Source organism: Sphaeramia orbicularis, chromosome 1, assembly GCF_902148855.1.
Source record: "Sphaeramia orbicularis chromosome 1, fSphaOr1.1, whole genome shotgun sequence".
Taxonomy (NCBI): Eukaryota; Metazoa; Chordata; class Actinopteri; order Kurtiformes; family Apogonidae; genus Sphaeramia; species Sphaeramia orbicularis.
Window position 1 is genome coordinate 59,369,435 of NC_043957.1, and position 21,353 is coordinate 59,390,787.

At 39.7% G+C, this 21,353-nt stretch overlaps 1 protein-coding gene across 6 annotated transcripts in view; it reads right to left on the reverse strand.

Annotated features, from left to right (window-relative positions):
* The window catches only part of tab1 (TGF-beta activated kinase 1/MAP3K7 binding protein 1), a 45,155-nt gene that overhangs the window by 23,508 nt on the left and 294 nt on the right, over window positions 1-21,353 (reverse strand). For all 6 annotated transcript variants that reach the window (XM_030144392.1, XM_030144384.1, XM_030144410.1 and 3 more), the window contains exons 2-9: window positions 19,748-19,878; window positions 18,506-18,659; window positions 17,305-17,397; window positions 15,082-15,220; window positions 14,045-14,161; window positions 9,630-9,741; window positions 2,006-2,150; window positions 1,365-1,581 (exon numbers count right to left, since the gene is read on the reverse strand). In XM_030144392.1, coding sequence (XP_030000252.1) covers window positions 1,365-1,581; window positions 2,006-2,150; window positions 9,630-9,741; window positions 14,045-14,161; window positions 15,082-15,220; window positions 17,305-17,397; window positions 18,506-18,659; window positions 19,748-19,878 — 1,108 coding nt within the window. The remainder of the gene's footprint in view (window positions 1-1,364; window positions 1,582-2,005; window positions 2,151-9,629; window positions 9,742-14,044; window positions 14,162-15,081; window positions 15,221-17,304; window positions 17,398-18,505; window positions 18,660-19,747; window positions 19,879-21,353) is intronic.

Below are 21,353 nucleotides of genomic sequence, written 5' to 3' on the forward strand. Positions count from 1 at the left end.
AAAGGGAGGGTACCAGATGGGTACTCTAGCATCAAATGTTCTCCAGTGAAATCAGCCCTGAGTGCAGATCTGGCGACGAGCATAGCTCCCCCGGGAAATTTTGGGAAAAATGAAGTCTTTTTCCTGCATTCTGGTGCATTTTGACCTTAAAAATCTGTTCAATCTGGCTTCAGTTTCACACAAAAAAAATCATAAAACATTAACTGAAGTCAACATTTTCATCTAAACTATTCTTATTTCTAATCTAATGTATAACAAAACAATAAATGATAGACTTACAAATACAATTATTCTGACCACTGATGTTCATGAGATTCAATATAAAATAAATTTACCAGTGAGACACCTGAGTATGATACCATACATTAGGGATGCACCGATGCCACTTTTTTCCAGACCGAGTACAAGTACTTACTTTTGAGTATTTGCCAATACCGAGTACCGATACTAGTCCTTAATAATCCCATTCTAGTTCTTAGTTCCTTTTGTAAATGTGCTTTATTGTCGTTGTCATTAGTCTGACTGGAACAAAGTGCTGCTACTGACATTTAATGTGTTGGAATGAGCGTTTGTCAATTAATCCACCAGGGGGCGCTGCTCTGAATGAACCATACTGGACAAATACCACGAAGAAGAGGAAAGTTTAATGAAGAAGAAAAAAGTCAGTAATAACAAACATGGAGACGACAGAGGCAACACTAATGTGATACAAATGCTGCAGCGTTTTTGAAGCGCAGCTTCAACAGGAAGAGAAAAGAGAAATGAGCCACAAGTTTTATTTTCACTTCCACTGGTGGTGGTCTGCACCACTCCATACCCCTCTGTGTGCAGTGGGAATTTGTAAAAAATCGGAAACGTTCGGGTGAGTTCGATTGCTCTCGGCAGCGCTCTTCAGTAGTGGAGACCACATTTCTTATTTTCCTTGGTTATCGCTTGGGCATTTTCAATCAGAGATGTAAGTTGGTTGATTTTACTAAAACATACCTTCGCCACAGTGGCTACACCGGTTGAAAACAACTTCGCCAACCAGGAAAATGCATCGCCAATGGCGATGTGGTGATAGGCTAGCGCAAGCTTAGTTCAGGTAACAGTCGCAATCCTTAGTTGATAACCCCCTTGCATAGCTTGACAAGCTGTTTATCTCCGCTATACTTTAGTTGCCAAAATGTGAGCGCATACGTTCTACGTCATCATTGTGTACAAACATAAAGAGGGTCTACAGATCTGACTCATATTTCCACGTGTTTATAAATCCAACAGATTTGACATGAGATTTGTTAGCGCTGATTTAACTAATGACAAGGACGATCCCAAGAAGAAGTTTTCCATGACATGCACATCCCTCCCAGAATGCCCTGGCCTACCTTGTGTGGGTGTGAGGGCTCCGTCGTCCAGGGGGGGGTAGTTTAGAGTGCGAATGAGCAGGGTCATGTCCTCGTGTCGAGAACAGTACGTCGATCGTTGACGACCAGAAACGTAGACATCATGGTGTAGCCTTTTAATGCGCTCAACCACCGACTGAGCCACTGCCTCCAGACTGGTCTGCTGGGCCAACTCTGCTGCTACCATGGCAACCACTTCCTACCAGAGATGACAGATAAGGGAGAGGAATGAGAGGAAGATACACTGACATCACCATGGATGATACTCACAGCCTGGTAACAAAATAAAATGTCCCAGAAATCAACACAAGAAAGATGAGACGAGATAAGACAAGATAAGATCAGCCTTTATTAGTCCCATAACATCTGATTTCTGCAACTAATGATTTGACACTAATCATGGGAATAATCAGTTTTTGTGGTAACATGAAGTTGATCCACTTAAACATTTTAAATAAAGTACACGAGTCCTCCTGTAGGCGGCCTAAGTGGTTCTGTCTAACACTGAGGAGTTCCACAGGGGTCTGGATGAAGCCCACACTCTACTGCTGATGCTTCAGACTGACTCCATTCTCTCCTCTGTTGTGTATCTAAGCTTTGGATGGACTGATGAGTGTTTGTACCTGATTGGCTTGTTCTGGGCCGTGGGCGGACTCTAGAGCACTGATGAGACCTTCTGACATGAGCAACAGGAAGCCCGTTACCCCGTCCAAAGAGTAGCTGCCCTGGATCTCTGGCTCTGCAATGATTGGCCTGGACTTGGCTCCACTGTTGGCACAGAACAGCAGACGAAAACAAAACCGTGAGAGAAAAACACAGACAACAGATCAATAATGGAAGGGGTGGGGGGCGGGGGCTGCCTCAGGTGGATATCTCAGAATTAGGGCTGTTAGAAAATATTGGTTCTGCAATATATATCGTAATATTTCATTTCACAATACTGTATCAATATTAAAAAGTACTGTATCGATATTTTTAGATATTTATTCGAATGCAGATATTGCAGAAGTTCATTTTTGTTTTTTCTTGTCCTTTTTTGTTTATATTTGATGTTGTGACATTAGTTCTGAACTAATAGAATATGAAGTTTTGAGCAGGATCTTAAACTATAATGTCTGTAAAATGTAATTTAACCCTTTCATGCAGAGTGGTCACTACAGTGGACAGCTATTCTACTGCTGTTCTCTTGTATATTCATGGATTTTGTCGTTTCAGTTTTATATCAGCCAACACAATACACTGCAAGTGAAAACATTACTGTAACTTTGCTGTTTTTGATAAACCTGATCTTATTTGTTTGAGTGTAAATCAATTCCTTGTCAGTGTTATTAGACTGTAATTAACAATTTTTATTTTTGGCATATTATCTCCATAAAGTGAGTAATGACTAGTATTAGAGTATGCTACAAACAAAAAATTAAGGATATTTGTTTTGTTTTTTTTTGTCATTTCTTTTTGTCATTTTTGCCATTTGTAAATAAAACTATGTCTGGTCATTAAAAAAATGTGTTTCAACTCACACAAAAAAAGTAAAAAGCGCTGTGCAAAAATCCTAACTGAAAAAAATTGGACCAGTGTCCCTGTATCTTACCGGCCAAATTAAAAGCTTAGGTAAATGTATCCAGATCCATTTATTCTCACCCAGTTCTGTGTATTTATTCTATTATAGAAATAGTCCATGTTTTGCTCATATTCCAATCAGATCTGCAAAAAATTCAAATTCCAACTTGATTTCATTGATACTGATTTATTGGATCAATCCACTTCCTATCTCTTACTATGGGAAAATTTTTCAAAGTGGCACCAAATCCAGAATCAGATCCAGATCCAAATAATTTCAATCCCTTGTGTTGACATCATCATACAGAAGCTGTATACCAAGTCTGAAGTCAATCAGAACTGGAGTTTGGGAGAAGAAGATGATTGAAATGTTTTCCCATAAGAGCCCATGTTAAATTTTGCGTCAGTTCCAGATCCAGAAGAAGATCCTGATCAGCATGTGGACATTATGTTTGGGTCATCTCCCCATCAGGGCTGGACTGGAGACATTTACACTGGAGATCATTTAGATTTACTGAGTTATTGCATCCATCCACTTCCTATCTCTGATAATGGGGACATTTTTCAAAGTGGCACCAAATCCAGAATCAGATCTGGATCCCAATAATTTCACTAACTTTTGTTGACATCATCATAAAGAAGCTGTATACCAAGTTTGAAGTCAATCGGAATTGTAGTTTCGGAGAAGAAGACGATTGAAATTTTTGTAACGGATGATAGATGACGACAGACGCCGCATGACGACAATAGCTTACAGTCCATCGGCCAGTAAGTTAAAAATAGCCCAGAAATTTAAAATATCCATAACTTTTTGTTTGCAGTGTATGTTAAAATGTGAGAAAACATCATATTTGCAGCATTAAATGATTTTATTTCATAGTTTTCACACAGTACATCAGTAAATACATGTTTCGTTGTTTCCAAAATGAAATGCATGGTGTCCAGCCTAGTGGACATTTTTGCAACTCCATGAAAAATAGTTTCATAAAAATAAATAATAATAATCGCATTGTTTTTTTAATGCCTAAAGAGGAATAAAGAAAAAAAAATCTTGATTAACATTCTCATAATTCATGCATGAAAGGGTTAAGTTTCAACACAGGAACATTTTGTGATGTAGCATTAGATCCTGTTCTTATTAAATACAATCGTGTTTAGTATTTATGCAGATTTCTGGTGTAATTCAATTCTTCAAGGAAATAATTTTTAACAAAAAGAAAACAAAACCAATAAAAAATCGGACTTTTTAACAGTATCATGATATTTTGTGATATATCGTATCGTGATCCTAGTATTGTGGTTTGTATCGTGTTGCCAGTTTCTTGCCGATACACAGCCCTACTAGGGATCTTGTACGCGAGTGAAGGTAGGATGGAGTGGGACACTGACAGGTGGATTTGGGCGGCATCTGCAGTGATGCGGACCCTAAACCGGTCCGTTGTGGTGAAGAAGGAGCTAAGACGAAAGGAGAAGCTCTCAATTTACTAGTCGATCTATGTTCTGACCCTCACCTACGGTCATGAGCTCTGGGTAATGACCCAAAGAACGAGGCCATGAGTACAAGTGGCCGAAATGAGGTTCCTCTGCTCAGCCTTAGACATAGGGGGAGGAGCTCAGACATCTGGGAGGGACTCAGAGGAGTACCGCTGCTCCTCCACATCCAGAGCAAGGTTATAATAGTTTTGGATTTTTCATTATAATTTAGTTTTATTTACTTTGGACTTTTTTCCCTCTAATTCAGTTAGCTTTAATTCGTTTTTAGAGCAGGTTTGCTAGTTTTAATTAGTTTTCGTTTTTTTTAGGGATGCACCGATTCCGATACGAGTATAGGGCATCAGCTCCGATACTCAGTGTGTGTACTCGTATTCATACTCATAAAAGTAATCCAATACAAATGCACCAATACCACTAATGGCTGTGTGCCATTCCCAGTTCAGTGCAGCAGGTACGAGGAGGAGGAATAATGTGTGTGAGTGTGAAGAGTGTGGAGACTGAACCAAATAAATGATCGAAGTAAGGCTGACTGACAGTACCGTTCCAGACACAGACAGATACAGACACAGTGTTCTGTCCATCCTCTGAGTACATTTCATCTGTTTTCCAGGTGATAAAGGATGAGTACCCAGACAGAGAATACCAGCGGGAGTACAGAGCGGTGCGGACCGCCACCAGCAGAAGTGAAAACCAAACTTATCTCTCACTTGTCTTTTCTCTTCCTGCTGAAGCTAAACTTTTAAACCTTACCAGAGAAAACGCTGCAATATTAGTATCACATTAGTGTTGCCTCTGTCGTCTACAGGTTTGTTATTACTGACTTTCTTCTTCTTCTCATTAAACTTTCCTCTTCTTCGTGGTACTTGTCCAGTATGGGTCATTCAGAGCGGTGCCCCCTGGTGGATTAATTGACAAACGCTCATTCCAACACATTAAATGTCAGTAGCAGCACTTTGTTCCAGTCAGACTAATGACAACGACAATAAAGCACATTTACAAAAGGAACTAACAACTGGAATGGGATTATTAAGGACTAGGATCGGTACTGGGTATCGGCAAGTACTCAAATGTAAGTACTTGTACTCGTACTTGGTCTGGAAAAAAGTGGTATCGGTGCATCCCTAGTTTTTTTCTAAATGCTTAGTTTTAGTTTAGATCTAGTATTAGTTGTAGTTTAGTCGTCTCTTTTCTCTTCTTCTCTGTGGTCGTATTCAAATAAATCCCAGACAGGACTCTGCTGCTTTCTCCCAACTTTAGTCTCCATGTTTCCAGGTAGAGTGGGGACCAGAAGACGACTGGAAACCACAAGTGAACACAAGTGACGGACCATGACGTACCGTATGATGCCACCAGCTAAAATTTCTCAAGCAAGATAAATCGATTTCATTTCCATCCGACATTGACAAAGACGAAAACAAAGGGAATTTTATCCATAATTTTTAAATATTTTAGTTAGTTTTGTAAACACACAATAGAGTTTCAGTTAGTTATTGTTTTTTCTTTGAATTATACTGTAGTTTTTATTTGTTTCAGTTAACGAAAATGTTTTTTCAATTCTAGTTTTTGTCATTTTGTTAAGTTTTCGTTAACGATAATAACCTTGGTCCAGAGGAGCCAGTGGAGGAGGTTCATCTAGTGAGGATGCCTTCTGAACGCCTCTCTGGAGAGGGGTTAAGGGCGTGTCCAACCGGGAGGAGACCTCAGGGTCGATCCAGGACACGCTGGAGGGATTTTATCTGTGGGCTGGGAACGCCTGGGGATTCCCCCAGAAGAGTTGGTGGGAGTGGGTGGGGTGGGGGCTGTGTGGGCTCCTCTGCTGAGGCTGCTGCCCCCCCCAGACCCAGGGAAGAGGAAGACCACGAGTACGAGCACGAGTACGAGTACGAGTAGATCAATAAAGTAATTATAATAAGAGGAACAGCAGCACAAAGTTGGTTACCATTCAGGAGGAGAAACGGAGAAAGGCACAAAGTTTGAAGAAGGAAGGAAAACTAAAAGTTTCAAAAAAATAAAGGAACAAACAGAAACAAAAGGGATCCTTGACTTAAATATAATAAATCAAGATAATCTCACAGATCCAACAATCACTCATACGCGACCCACATCAAATTTCCTGTGTGACTTTGATGGTAATGACGAGGATATTCTGTCCAGACTCTACAGTGTGTTTTATTTAGAGTCATAAATGCAGTTGGGTTTTTGGGCTTGGGCTGCACACAGGAACAGGAAATGAGAATACAACAGAGGAGGTTCAGCTACTGCTGGACTAAAGCCACATCAGATAATACAGACCATAATATAAACCCTTAAGTCTCCACTGCCTGACACACACACAGCCAAAAAAAAGAGATTCCACATCAGATTGTTCCTCGGACACCTGAGTTCTGTGAGTTCTTCTGTGCAGAGTTTTCATATAAATCCATCTGTTTCATCCAAACCAGAGGTGAACTGTGGTGGCTCCAGGGTGACGGCATGTGAGCGCTGAATTGTGAAGGTTTTTGGTAGGGATGCACCGATACCACTTTTTTCCAGACCGAGTACAAGTACGAGTACTTACATTTGAGTACTTGCCGATACCGAGTACTGATACTAGTCCTTAATAATCCCATTCCAGTTGTTAGTTCCTTTTGTAAATGTGCTTTATTGTCGTTGTCATTAGTCTGACTGGAACAAAGTGCTGCTGCTGACATTTAATGTGTTGGAATGAGCGTTTGTCAATTAATCCACCAGGGGGCGCCGCTCTGAATTAACCATACTGGACAAATACCACGAAGAAGAGGAAAGTTTAATGAAGAAGAAAAAAGTCAGTAATAACAAACATGGAGACGACAGAGGGAACACTAATGTGATACTAATATTGCAGTGTTTTCTCTGGTAAGGTTTAAAAGTTTAGCTTCAGCAGGAAGAGAAAAGACAAATGAACCATAAGTTTGGTTTTCACTTCTGCTGGCGGCGGTCCGCACCGCTCCGTACCTCCATAGTATTATCAGTAGGATGGAAACCGGCCCAGCCCTGGGTAGTTGTTCTAAATGTGTCAGTAATCAGTGCATCCCTAGTTTTTGGTCTCACTACCTTTGAGAAACTATCCTGATATTTGAACAAAACAAAGTAATAAATGAGAATACTAGACAAACGCTACAAACAAGGGTTCTCCACAGATGAAGGTCCACATCAGAGCCCATGGACCCTCAGATAATACTGAACCAGGTCATTTATGGGATGCAGATTTCACATGCTGGGGTTGATCTAGTGCAGGTAACATCCTGCAATCTTATGCCGCGTTTCCACTACATGGAACCGGCTTGACTCGACTCAGGTACCAGGTCCTATTCCAGACCGTTTCCATTACAGGATACTACCGACTTCATGAAAAATTGGTGACGAAAATCTCCCACACCTTGAAACAAACATGGAAAGCTTTTAATAAGCATTGCTAGGTCCATGCGCTGTTCCGGTGGCAGATGTGACAAAAAGCTATCCAGACTGTCAGGGGTGTCAAACTCATTTTCTTCCGGGGGCCACATTCAACCTAATTTAATCTGAAGTGGGCCGGACCAGTACAATAATAGCATGACAGCCAATAAATAATGACAACTCCAAATCGTTTTTGTGCAAAAAATAACATCCAATAATGCCAATATTTACATTTACAAACTATCCAAAAAAAAAGGATGTGAATAAGCAGAAAAAACTAAATTTGTTGAGAAATATAAGAACAATTTTATCAATATTCTGCCTCGACTTATCATTTATACATACAGGGTGGGGAAGCAAAATGTACAATGAACATTTAGTTGTTTTTTCTCAGCAGGCACTACGTCAATTGTTTTGAAACCAAACATATATTGATGTCATAATCATACCTAACACTATTATCCATACCTTTTCACAAACTTTTGCCCATATGAGTAATCGGGAAAGCAAATGTCAAAGAGTGTGTGATTTGCTGAATGCACTCGTCACACCAAAGGAGATTTCAAAAATAGTTGGAGTGTCCATAAAGACTGTTTATAATGGAAAGAAGAGAATGACTATGAGCAAAACTATTACCAGAAAGTCTGGAAGATACTATTAAAGAAGAATGGGAGAAGTTGTCACCCCAATATTTGAGGAACACTTGCACAAGTTTCAGGAAGCGTGTGAAGGCAGTTATTGAGAAAGAAGGAGGACGCATAGAATAAAAACATTTTCTATTATGGACATTTTCTTGTGGCAAATAAATTCTCATGACTTTCAATAAACTAATTGGTCATACACTGTCTTTCAATCCCTGCCTCAAAATATTGTAAATTTTGCTTCCCCACCCTGTATACATTACAGATCAGATCTACAAAGGCACAAAACATTCAGTAACAGGCAGAATATTTTTAAAATTGCACTTAATTTACTTCAGACATTCAGGTTATTCACATTATATTGTTAAAGGATAGTTTGTTAATGTAAATATTTTCATAATTTAATGTTTTTTGCACTAAATCAAAGCGAAAAAAATTGGTGTTGTCATTATTTATAGGTTATTGTGATATTATTTTTGAGTTTGATGCCCTAACTTGCACTTTGCAAATTCATCCCACAGGCCAGATTGGAACCTTTGGTGAGCCGGTTTTGGCCCCCGGGACACATGTTTGACACCTGTGGTCTAGAGCCTCAGTATTTTTAAGTCGCCTGCACACAAGACCATGATCCACCGGGCCCGCTAAACACATGGGCTCAGCGCTGACTGACCCCCGTGCCTGTCATGTGATACTTTTGTAAGTGACAAATCTAATTTGTTGTATTAAAGTGAGCCCTGATGCTCCTCCTCCTCCTCCAGTTTACACATCTTTCAAGTTGCTGCTTGACTTTCATTGCTTTTCAGAGAGTTTTCCCACACACTGAAGATGTTGCATGATGTGTCGTTTTTATTTACGGAAGCCGTTCAGCGGAACCACTCTGAAAACTTGTGTGAAAACAGGATCATGGGACTAAATCCGATCCGGTCTTCTAAAAAATGTCAGATCGGCAGCTGATACCGACCTTTAGCTCAAATGGAGACATCCCTATGACATACCCACTCATAAACCAGTTGAACTGTAGAAGTTTCAGACGTGTGTTACCTGTCTGAGGTCACACTCACATTTGATAAATAGACAAGACGTGAACATAATACAAAAGCAGCAGGTCAGCCATGAAATCTGCATATTCAACTTGTACCTGAGCAGGTCGATGTCGGTGTAGTTGAATTTGACACGGTAGTCTCCCAGCCTCCTGGTGCTGCTCTGGCCTGCAATCTGACCGGCCTGCCTCACACGAGACGAATCCACCCCTGAGTGAGAAAACACGAGGTGAAGAAAGAGGAGGATGAAGGGACCGTCCTTGAACGGGACCTTTTCATATTCTGTTCTTGCCAACACCGTGGCCTTGTGTTTCAGTCGATACCCAATAATGATCTGATATTATTGATTTAAGAAGCTCCAAGCCTTAGCTGGTGTGGCTCAGCTGAAATACCTCTGATGGGACAAATTTATTTGAGTTTAAAGAAAACTTGACAATTCATGTTGGTTTAAGTTTATATTAAAGGATGAATTACTGGTTTATATATTTTCAGATGTTTCAGTTGACTGTTAATAGTAAAAGAGTCATACCACAGCTGATAATTATTAAGAGAAAATGCTTTAATTTAAGTAATTTCAGGAACTGATTTTATTTTGAAGTCTTTCGAAACAGGAAGTACCTTTAGATCAGGGGTGTCAAACTCATTTTGATTCAGTTCCTTATTCAGCCAAATTTGATCTCAAGCAGGCTAGAACCAGTAAAATAATGACTTAATAACCTATAAATAATGACAAATCCAAGTTTTTCTTTTTGTTTTAGTACAAAAAAAACCCAATTAAATCATGAAAATATTTACATTTTACAAAAAGATGTGAATAACTTGAAAAAAACAGAAATTTTATAAGAAAATTTGTACAATTTTAACAATATTCTGCCTGGACTTATTATTAATACATATACATTTACACACAGTGTTCCATAAACATTTGGTAACAGGCAGAATACTGTTAAAATTTTGGAGTTTGGAACTAAAATTTGAACAATTTCTACAATATTACATCTCTTATTATTATTAACACGACTACAGATCACAGCGGATCAATAAATGCACAAAACATTTAGTAACAGGCAGAATATTGTTCAAATTGCACATTTCAGGTTGTTCGTCTTTGTTTTTATTTATGTATTTATTTGCATTTTACTGTGAAAGAATAGTTTTGTAAATGTAAATATTTTCACAATGTAATGTTATTTTTTCACTTAAATTTTTTCCACATAATTGTTCACAGTAAATGTGTGTTTGTCATTCTTTCTGGTTTATTGTGTTATTCTTTTGACTGTAGATCACATTGGTCTGTCTGTGGAACCTGAACCAACAGGATCTGGACAGCCTGGGCTGATCAGGTTCATTTATGCACTTTCATCCTGCAGGACCGGAATGGAACCTTTGGCTGGACAGATTTGGGCCCCGGGACGCATGTTTGACACCTGTGCTTTAGATTGTGTTGACAAATGAAAATAACTTGATCCTTTCTAGGTGTGGAGTGTCACTTCCAGTTGCAGCATGTTCTAGAACAGGGGTGTCAAACTCCGGTCCTCGAGGGCCAGTATCTTACCTGTTTTAGATGTTTCCCTCTTCCAGCCACACCTGATTCAATTAATGATCAGCTCATCATCAAACTCTGCAGAAGAATGATAACGATGTAATGGCTTCCAGGTGTGATGGAAGAGGGAAACATCTAAAACATGCGGGATACCGGCCCTCGAGGATTGGAGTTTGACACCCCTGTTCTAGACTAAATGTTCAGTTGGAGCAGGAGCCCATGTGGTCATTAAACACCCAAACGCCAACTCCAACCTCCAAACTGCAGAGCCTTAGTTCACTCCATGGTTCTGTCTGTGTTTGAACAACTCCACTCAACCCTGGTCATGCATGACGGAGCCTGTGTCACAAAAATTTAAAGGGGAAGCACTGGTGTTACGGATCGGTTGTTTTTACAGAGCCCCAATCCAGCTAAAATGTTGATATTGGGGCCGATATCTGATCCTAATATCAGATCGCTGCAACCTTATGCCAGACTTGGCATGTATCACATGTTGGAGTTCTCCTCCATGCTTTTCTCAGTGGTTCCATTACTTTGGTTTTGGTCTCATTGTACAGTTCGGGAACTGCTTTCTGGGCAAAATTCTTTCGGTTTGGAATTTTGTATCTGCCCTCTGGCGGACACATCAGAGCACGACAGCCACTTCCAAACGCTAACTTTCAAACCCGTTGGGTGAATGTGAGGCTCTGTAACTGTATCCAAACAGTTCCAGTTAATTTGACTGTGTTCCTCTGGTCCGTTCTTTAAGGCGTCCGGGCGGCATGCTCCACTTTTATTTTCCTGCTGCGTGGTGGTTGTGTTCCTGTCGTCGAGTAATTATGAAAAATAATCATTTTTGAACATTTATGAATTGTTATTGAATCGTCACGTGTCGCATCACGATGAATCTAATAATGGATGTATTGGCACACCCCTGCTATCGATGGGCTAACCTTAAACCAGGGGTCAGCAACCTGCAGCTCTGGAGGTGTGGTCAAACCAGCCGCTAGTGTTTTTTTTGTGCGCTACTCATTCGACAATTACAGTAGATGAGCTGCATGGAGCGAATGTGCCAACAAAAGTAAGGGCTCATTTCTGCTCTACATTAAAGACGCAGACGGACGGAGGGTTCTGTCTGTCCTTTGTTTATTACTAACATAATTCAGACAGAGAATATGGAGCAGTACAACTGGGAACTGTGGAGGCAGTGTTGAGTTTTGAAGAGAATCATTTCCATACATAGCGATACTTTTCATCGAGCGACTGTATGAGTACTGTGTACTTTTGGGGTAATCCTACAACAGATTCTCTTTAAAGTGTTTATTCATCTGAAATAGGCTTTAAGACTATATTCAATGATGAAAAAAATTATTTTTTCCTAAAAGTACCTTGTGAATTTGGTATGTTTGGTATTAGTACTTCATATACTACTAGAACAAATACTATGAACTACTTTTACTGCGTACTTTTGGAGTAATCATACTCAAAAATCCCTTCCAAGCTCCAAAAGTGTTTGTTTTTTCATCTGAAATAGGCTTTAAGACTAAATTCAATGATGAATAAAATTATTTTTTCCAATAAGTACCTCATGAATTTGGTATTTTTGGTATTAGTACTTCATATAGTATTAGCACAAATACTATGAGCTACTTTTACTGTGTACTGTTAGAGTAATCATACTCCAGAATCCATTCCACACTGCACCTCTGTTTGTTGTATTCAGTGGTTGTAACAGATAAAATGTAAAAAAAAAAAAAAAAAAAGATTAAAACTTTTAAAAGTTTATAAGCTGTAGGGCTGCTCGATTATAGGAAAAAAAAATAATCACGATTATTTTAGCAATAATTGAAATCACGATTATTAAAAACGATTATTTGTTAACCTTAAAGTTGTTTATTTTTTTCTAGCAAAACAATGTAAAATATACTCTTTAAACATAAATAAAGCTTTTAACCACTAAAACAAAGTATGTTCACTTTTGTACGAAACAAAAAAATCTTTGAATGCAATAAGTGTACTGTAAATTCAAGTATGTTTCCTTTTGTAAATAAATAGTGCACTGGAATTAAACTGCTATAGACCTGCCATAGAACTGGAGCAATAAAAAAAAAAAAAAAAAAAAACTCACGTAAAGTGCAAATTATAAATTCCAGTATGTTCAATGTAGTATGAAACAGTAAATTCAGTGGCGTGCCGTGAGGTTTCAGTTCAGGCCTTCTGTATACATCAGCCATCTCGAATACGCACGCTAGGGTTATATGGGTTAGGGTTAGGTTAATATGGGAGTTGCAGCGTAAAGAGATTCGGAGACTGAAGATTGCATTGCGGACGAAGTTGTAAACGGAGTTGTTTTTATGTGTTTTAGTTTTTCATAAGATTATGATAAAGGTGGTGGTGGTTAAACTTTAGATGGTTAAAAAGGTTTGTTGTGTTAGCGGTCGGTGCGGACACAACTACCAAACACTTTGTGCACGTGCTGTGTTTTTGCTCTTCGTCTTCTTCATCAAACCCAAAGTGATTCCATACAATTGAATTGGACTTGCCTTTTTTGTTTACCAAGCACTTCTGCTGTGATTCTCCTGCCGTTTTTCCAGGTCGCTAGGTACAACTGTCCTCTTGGGGTGGACCTGCCGGCTAGCTGGCAGCAGTAGCTTAGAGGGGGGCGGGGCAGAGCAGCTCATGGGAGCTTGCGTGCGCGTGAATTAAACAACTCAAAATTAATAATCGTTTTTTCTCGATTACATAATTTTTGTAATCGTTGCGTGTAATAATCGAAATCGTAATTGAATTTCGATTATTTGCACAGCCCTAATAAGCTGTGTTATTTTTTGCGGCTCCAGACTATTTTTTTTGGTGGAAGAGGGGGCAAAATGGCTCTGACTGATGATAAAGGTTGCAGAGGCCTGCCCTAAACCCTGCCTGTGTGGACTCACTGAAGTCCACCATTCTCTTGGTTCTGGTACTGGTCCATCTACTGGACTGCAGACTCACCCAGTGCAGCCAGTCTCTGCAGTTCCTCTTCATTGTCTGTGCTGTGTGGTCTTCCAATCTGAAGGACCTGGTTCTGACCATCGCTGCTGGACTTGCACAAAAGGGCCCGGTTCGTACCTGGAGCCACAGAAAGCCAGCATTACCACACACACCCGTTTAAATCAGCACGCAACAAAAACAGAAAATGGCATCAAAATTAGAAGGTATGGTGCTGTATAACTGCCAGAAAATGAATTTAGATCAATACACAGTCCCTCTAGAAAAATGGGATTATGCGATCGCATAATTCTACGTATAATCAAGTAAATAGTGCACATTACGCAGGGGTCCCTATTTTTTCAAAAAGGGCACATATTGACTGCAGTAACAGCATATTTCTGTGCAAAATATGTGGAGCTTGCATGATTTTGTAATTCCCACATTTTTTCACATAAAGTTTAAAAATATTGTACTGTAACTTGTCACGAGTAGTGATGTAATATGAGACGTGTGATGTCATCAGCTGTTCTACCTTAAACAGACGGTCCGTTCTACTTTAAACAGAAGGTCCGTTCTACCTTAAACAGACGGTCTGTTCTACTTCACTGTGGTCAAACACTTCTTTTATTAGTGACTCTTGAATGTTAAATCCATGTTTGAGCCCGGATTAGAAAATCCAGCAGAACTCCAACAGAACCAGCCCATTACGGGAGGGACTGGATGTTTACTTCTGTCCATTTGACTGTTATGGGATGGAATTAGACATGTTTCATTTAGTAGTAGCCTCGTTAGAACAGGGGGTGGGACAAGAATCACTGATTTTCATTGACACACATTTTTTTCAAGTTCTTGCATATTTTCGCAACCCCACATTTTTTGCAAATTACCGCAATTTCACCGCATAAAATCCCATAAAAACCCACAAAAACCCACATATTCCATCACATAGTCAAATATTTTTGCCTGTATTTTTCTGGAGGGACTGCTCATTCTAAGAGTTGGTTTGTGTGCGAAGTCTGTGAACGTGTGTGTGTGTGTGTGTGTGTGTGTGTCCATACCAACGTTAGCGATGTAGACTCTGTTGTTGAGGATCAGAGCCACCACGGCTGTAGCCCCCCCAGAAACCTCCTGTTCCAGCTGAGACAGACGCTCCTGAACCTTCTGACTCTGAGACGACAGCTGATGGAAGGACATGTTCTGGAGAGGGAAACAGCGAAAAGAAGGAGAAACGAGCAGCGATGAAGAGAAGGACAGAATGGAGTGTTAGGGAAGAAAAAGGAGGAGATAGAGGAAGAGTAGGCCCAGTCAGTGGAAGGAGAGTTCAGGACAAAGGAAAAGTAGAAAGAAGGAGCGATGGGAAAAAGAGGAGTCAATGACAACGAAGAACAAACAAGACGAGAAAGGAAGAGTGGAGAAAAGAAAAACAGGCATATAAACAGCAACACAGAGGACGGAGAAACAAAAGAACAGGCACATGTACACCATTATTCTTGAACACACAGTTGTAAAACATGTGATCGTAACCTTTTTTTTAGGGGGGGGATTTTTTTTGCTTGGCTAGTTTATTAAAGTATGTATTTTCACAATTTAATGGGTTTTTTGCACTAAAACAAAGACAACATTTGGAGTTGTCATTATTTATAGGTTTTTATGTTATTATTTTACTGGTAAATAAATATTCTCATAATTTAATGTTATTTTCTTCTACTAAACCAGTGTTTTTCAACCTTGGGGTAGGGAATTCAAATGGGGTCACCTAAAATTTCTAGTAATTGATAAAAATTAAAAAAAAAAAAAACCTTACTAATAAAAAAATATATGGTGAGTTGACAGAGACAATCCCAATCCATAAAAGACATGACAAACTGTGGTTGTGAAACTGCAGCACTGTGGTTCTGTTCATCTGTGGCTCTGTTTATGTGTGGTTCTGATTCTCTGCGGTTCTGTTTCTGTGTCAAATGTTCATTGTGGTCAGTTTCAGATGCTGCAGCTCTTTCATAATTCATAGTTCCAGTTCTTGTTTGTTCAGTATTAATTGTCCTCCTTGTAAATCCCAGCTGGACTGACTGGACAGATCCTGAGCCTTTGTGCAGTAATCTACACCTGGATTTACTGCCTCTGTCCACAATAACAGACATTATATAGACTAAATGTCCTCTAAAATTAATATGTATTTGAAACATAGGATAGCAAACTATTGCATGATCAAAAACAAATTAATTTTAGCAACAAAAAAAAAAAGTCTCTGTTTGAATGTCTGGGGTCGCCACAAATTTGTGATGTTAAAATGGGGTCAGGAGTGAAAAAAGGTTGGGAGCCACTGTACTAAAGCAAAGACAAAAATGTGAAGTTTACATTATTTACAGTGTCTTCTGTTATTATTTTATTGGTCCGGCCCACTTGAGATGGAAATGGGCTGAATGTGGAACTTGAACTAAAATGAGTTTGGCAGCCCTGAGCTAAAGGGACCAATTAGAATGGAAAAAGGCTCATTTTCCAATGACTAATGAGTGGCCGCTAAGGAAACCTATGGACACATCCACCTAAGCCGGGGGCCTCAAACTCATTTTCGTTCAGTTCCACATTGAGCCAAATTTGATCTGAAGCGGGCCAGACCAGTGAAATAATAACATAATAATATATAAATCATGTCAACTCCAAACTTTCTTCTGTTTTAGAGCAAAAAAAAATAGTAAAATTATGTGATGAACATGTTTCCATCTACCAACTATCCTTTAAAACAATGTGAATAATATGAACAAACTGACATTTCTGAAGAAAACTAAGCACAATTTTAACAATATTCTGTCTCAGTTTATCATTTAAACATGTACATTACAAATTACAGATCACAGTGGATAAACAATCACACATAACATTTAAGAACAGGCAGAATATTGTTAAAATTATACTTCAGACATTTGAAAATATTTATATTTGTTGAGGTTATTCATGTTTTTGTGAAATGTTAGTTTGTTTTAGTGTAAATACGGTAAAATGACATGAAAATTTTTATATTTACAAAGAGAAATATTTGGAGTTATGAGTATTTACAGGCTATTATGACAGTATTGGACTGATCCGACCCACTGCAGATTGGTCTGAATATGGAACCTGAACTAAAATGATTAATTTCTTCAGTGTAATTTTTGCATTTCATAAATTCATCCCAGGGGCCAGACTGGACCCTTTGGGGGGCCGGATTTGGCCCCCGGGCCGCATGTTTGACCCCTGTGCTCTAAGCTGTTGTTCTGCTCTGCAGTGTGTGTGTGTGTTCGTACCTCGTTGTGTGGTAGGTAGTTGGACAGATGAGCTTTCTCTGCCAGAGCGTCGTCGATCGTCTCAAAGTAGCTCTTCTCCACAACATCAAACGCCTGAAAAAAGAAGGAAACCTGCGTCAGGTGTGCAACAGCAGAACCCCAGTCAAACACAAGGGACACCACTGACCGGTCTGAACCAGATCTGACCAGTCTGGACCAGACTATCCTAACATGTTTTAAAATCCTCATTCTTTCAGAATATTTACTAGGCCTGTAACAGTACACATAATTTTCGGTTCAGTACGTTATCGGTTTACAAAGCCACGTTTTGTTTTTTTCGGTTCAGTATTGAAGAAAGAAAACCCCTCAAAACATCTTTAATGCATTTATGAATTTTTGAACATTTTTCCACCAATTTTTGGAGATAACAGCAGGGTTCTCGCTAGGGTCACTGAACATCGGGGCCCCTGATGCTGTCCCCCTGGGGGGCCCTGACGCTGAGATTTGACCTGCGATGCTGTCTTTCAAGCAGCGTAGCGGTGTTTGTGTGTGTGTGTGATCGTCCAGCGAAATGATAACGAGATTTGATTTTGAAAAAATATATTCCCTTGTCTTGGCACAAAGCGCTGCAGACAGGAAATGAGAACAATAAAATCCACACCCCTTTGTGTGCCTTGGTATTGTCTGACGCCCGCACGGCAACATCACTTGCCTTACGCTCCTGGACCCCCCTAAAACCTCACATCATGTACGCAGCGTGCGCTGCAGGCATTTAGCAGGCGCTTTTTTCCAAAGCAACTTACAGGGGAAAACCAATCAAATCAATCAATCAATCAAATTGTATTTATATAGCGCCAAATCATAACAAAAGTTATCTCATGACACTTTACATATAGAGTTGGTCAAAACCAGACTCTATTTCTATATCTATATCTAATAATAGATCTATATCTGTTATTTATTGTTGTTTGTTTGCTTATCAATCATTTATGTACCAGTACTTATATTTTGTAGGTTGATTTTTGTTTTGATATCACTGTCGACATGTTCCAAATAAAGACTTCATTCATTCATTGATTCATTCATTCATTGATTCATTCATTCATCCAAAAAGGGTTTCTGTTCCATTTCTCTCTTGAACATGTTCCTATCTCGTGGCTAGCGAGCTGCTAGCTACACAGCTCAGTATAAGGTGAAAGAAGCCGCCCAAATGTGAGCAGACCTGTGTGAGGATCCTGCGGACGTCGTTGTCTGTGTGACTGGAGTTGAGCTGACCCAGCAGCAGTTCAGCCGTCAAACACTGGGAGGCGAAGCTGGCCACTCTGCTGCCGTCGTAACCGTTAAAGACGCCGTAGAGGAAGCAGCCCTCCTCTCCTCTGACAGGAAACACAAGCACACAGAAGGTCTGTGAAGGGTGGACGACGGAAGGACGAAAAGCTGCAGAGAACGCCTCCACAGAACCAGCAGGAGAACCAACACTAAGGCTCCGCCCACAGCAGGTCTAATGCACAATTCAGACTTTATGAGTCAAATCTGATTTTTTCTGTGTGTTGGTTCATATTCCACATTAAATGTGACTTTTATCAGTTTTAGTCTGAACTGAATGTGACCCTGAAGTGACCCACATGCACTAAAGAGGTCCTGAAGAGACCCACATGCACTAAAGAGGTCCTGAAGTGACCCATATGGACTAAAGAGGTCCTGAAGAGACCCACATGCACTAAAGAGGTCCTGAAGTGACCCATATGGACTAAAGAGGTCCTGAAGAGACCCACATGCACTAAAGAGGTCCTGAAGTGACCCACACAGACTAAAGAGGTCCTGAAGTGACCCACATGCACTAAAGAGGTCCTGAAGTGACCCACATGCATTAAAGAGGTCCTGATGGAATACCAGACCATGCAGATACACACTGTGTTTACAGAAGGAAATATGGTTTTCCTCTGCTCCGACCAACAACTGGAACCAACAACGGGGACGTTTGTCGCATTTCAATGACGGAAAGGTCGGATAAATGTGACCTGGACGTTCAGACTGAAGTCACATTGGAAAATATCAAATCTGGATGTGATTTAGGACCACATATGAAAGTGGTCCAGGTCAGATTTAGGACCACATATGAAAGTGGTCCGGCTCAGATTTAGGACCACATATGAAAGTGGTGTGGGTCAGATTTAGGACCACATATGAAAGTGGTCTGGGTGAGATTGAGGACCACATATGAGAGTGGTCCAGGTCAGATTTGGGGTCTTTAAGGGTTAAAGGTGGATGTTTGGGTCTTTAAGGGTTAAAGGTGGATGTTTGGGTCTTTAAGGGTTAAAGGTGGACGTTTGGGTTTTTATGGGTTAAAGGTGGACGACACATGTACTGGATGCTGGATTGTCCTTCTACGTCATGTGTGTCCTCTCTACAACACAACATGATTGGGTGTGGTTTTAGACGTGGGCGTTCCCGGAGCTCTCACCTGAACCTGAGGTGTCCGTCCTCGTTGGGGTGGCTCTGGGTGCCTTTACCGTCTGGACCGTACACACAGTTTGGCGCTGTTCCCACCCCGCACATCTCACACGGCGGCAAGTCATCTGTCCAGCTCTGGTCCTGCCAAAGCAAAACCACAAAAGGTCACCGACAACACTTAATTGGACAAAGCAAACCAAGCAGGGACAGTGGCAGAAAGAGTCGAATCACAAACAATGAGGGTTTCTTCAAATATGACCAAAGCAATACGGTATAATTCAGGTTTTCATGTCATCAGATCAGAGATATGACAGATATAGACCACTACCAGCTACTGGTGTTCACCAGCATCTGACAGGTACGGGATTAGTATGTTTATGTTCTTGGCACATGTTGCAAAATTGCACAAACTAAATTAATTAATTAGATTCTTTGGGCTAAATTGTCTGTTTAATTTTTTCTTTCAGGGCTGTGTTTTAGTCAGGGAAATAGTTTGTTTGCGCTGTTCAAAAACTTGCAAATCGGTCTCAAAGATCAATGTAAAGAATCATGATAAAATCGAGATCGTGATTTTATTTTTTAAAAATCGTGATATATTTTTGCCATATCGCTCACCCCTAGCTGAATAATTAATCCAATTGGAATCGTCATTAAAATATGGGCTTACAAGTGCAATGACATAATGGAGTTTGAAGGTTCAGACTGTGGAAAATGAAAACTCCAAACACATATTGTCAAAAGCTGAAGGTGTTTCATGCTTTGTTTATGTTTATCACTTTTTGTTGAAGTTGGGCTTTGTAAAGAAATTAACAATCTATTCCTTTATTATGTATGGGGAAAAAAACAAACACTATCTCAATAAATAAATGAATTAATTGATTAATTAATTAAACTAACCTGTCCCTGTATCCCTGTGTAGGGTTTCTGCCAGTTTAACCCTGTATGTTTGACTTGACCTTTTTAAATGGCTAATTCAGCCATTTCCTCTGATTAACCAGGTAACTAGACTCACTCTTGCTCAAAGTAACTGTAACTGTAATCCAGCTTTAACTTTTCAGACTGCATGCCTGTGAACACTTTGAATACCAATAATTTTCTGCACTTGCAGACCTTAAAGCCAAATAAGAACCTTCCAACTTCAGCATGTCTTTGCTCTCTTTCTACACTGGTACATGTGTGTTTACATTGTCTACACTACTACTACATTTGTACATTTTATAATACTTTTTTTTTTATATTTTTTTAAACCTGAACCTTTCATAACAGTATATCTGTAATTTGCACATATTTTTTGATTGCACACTTTCTAGATTTCATACTTTTCTAAGATATGTCTGTATGCTATTGTGTTGTTATTCAGATATAAGTCCACTGCCGCTGGTACAGACCACCTGCAATTTCGTTGCACAGCTGTTGTAATGACAATAAAGCCTATTCTATTCTATTCTATTCTATTCTATTCTATTCTATTCTATTCTATTCTATTCTATTCGTTTACTAAGTTGCTTGGTAACCAGACCGGGCTAGTACATTGGAATACATGCCGGAATCCGAAATTAATGAGCCAAACAGTTACTTCCTATACTCCAATATACCATATTATATTCTATTATAAT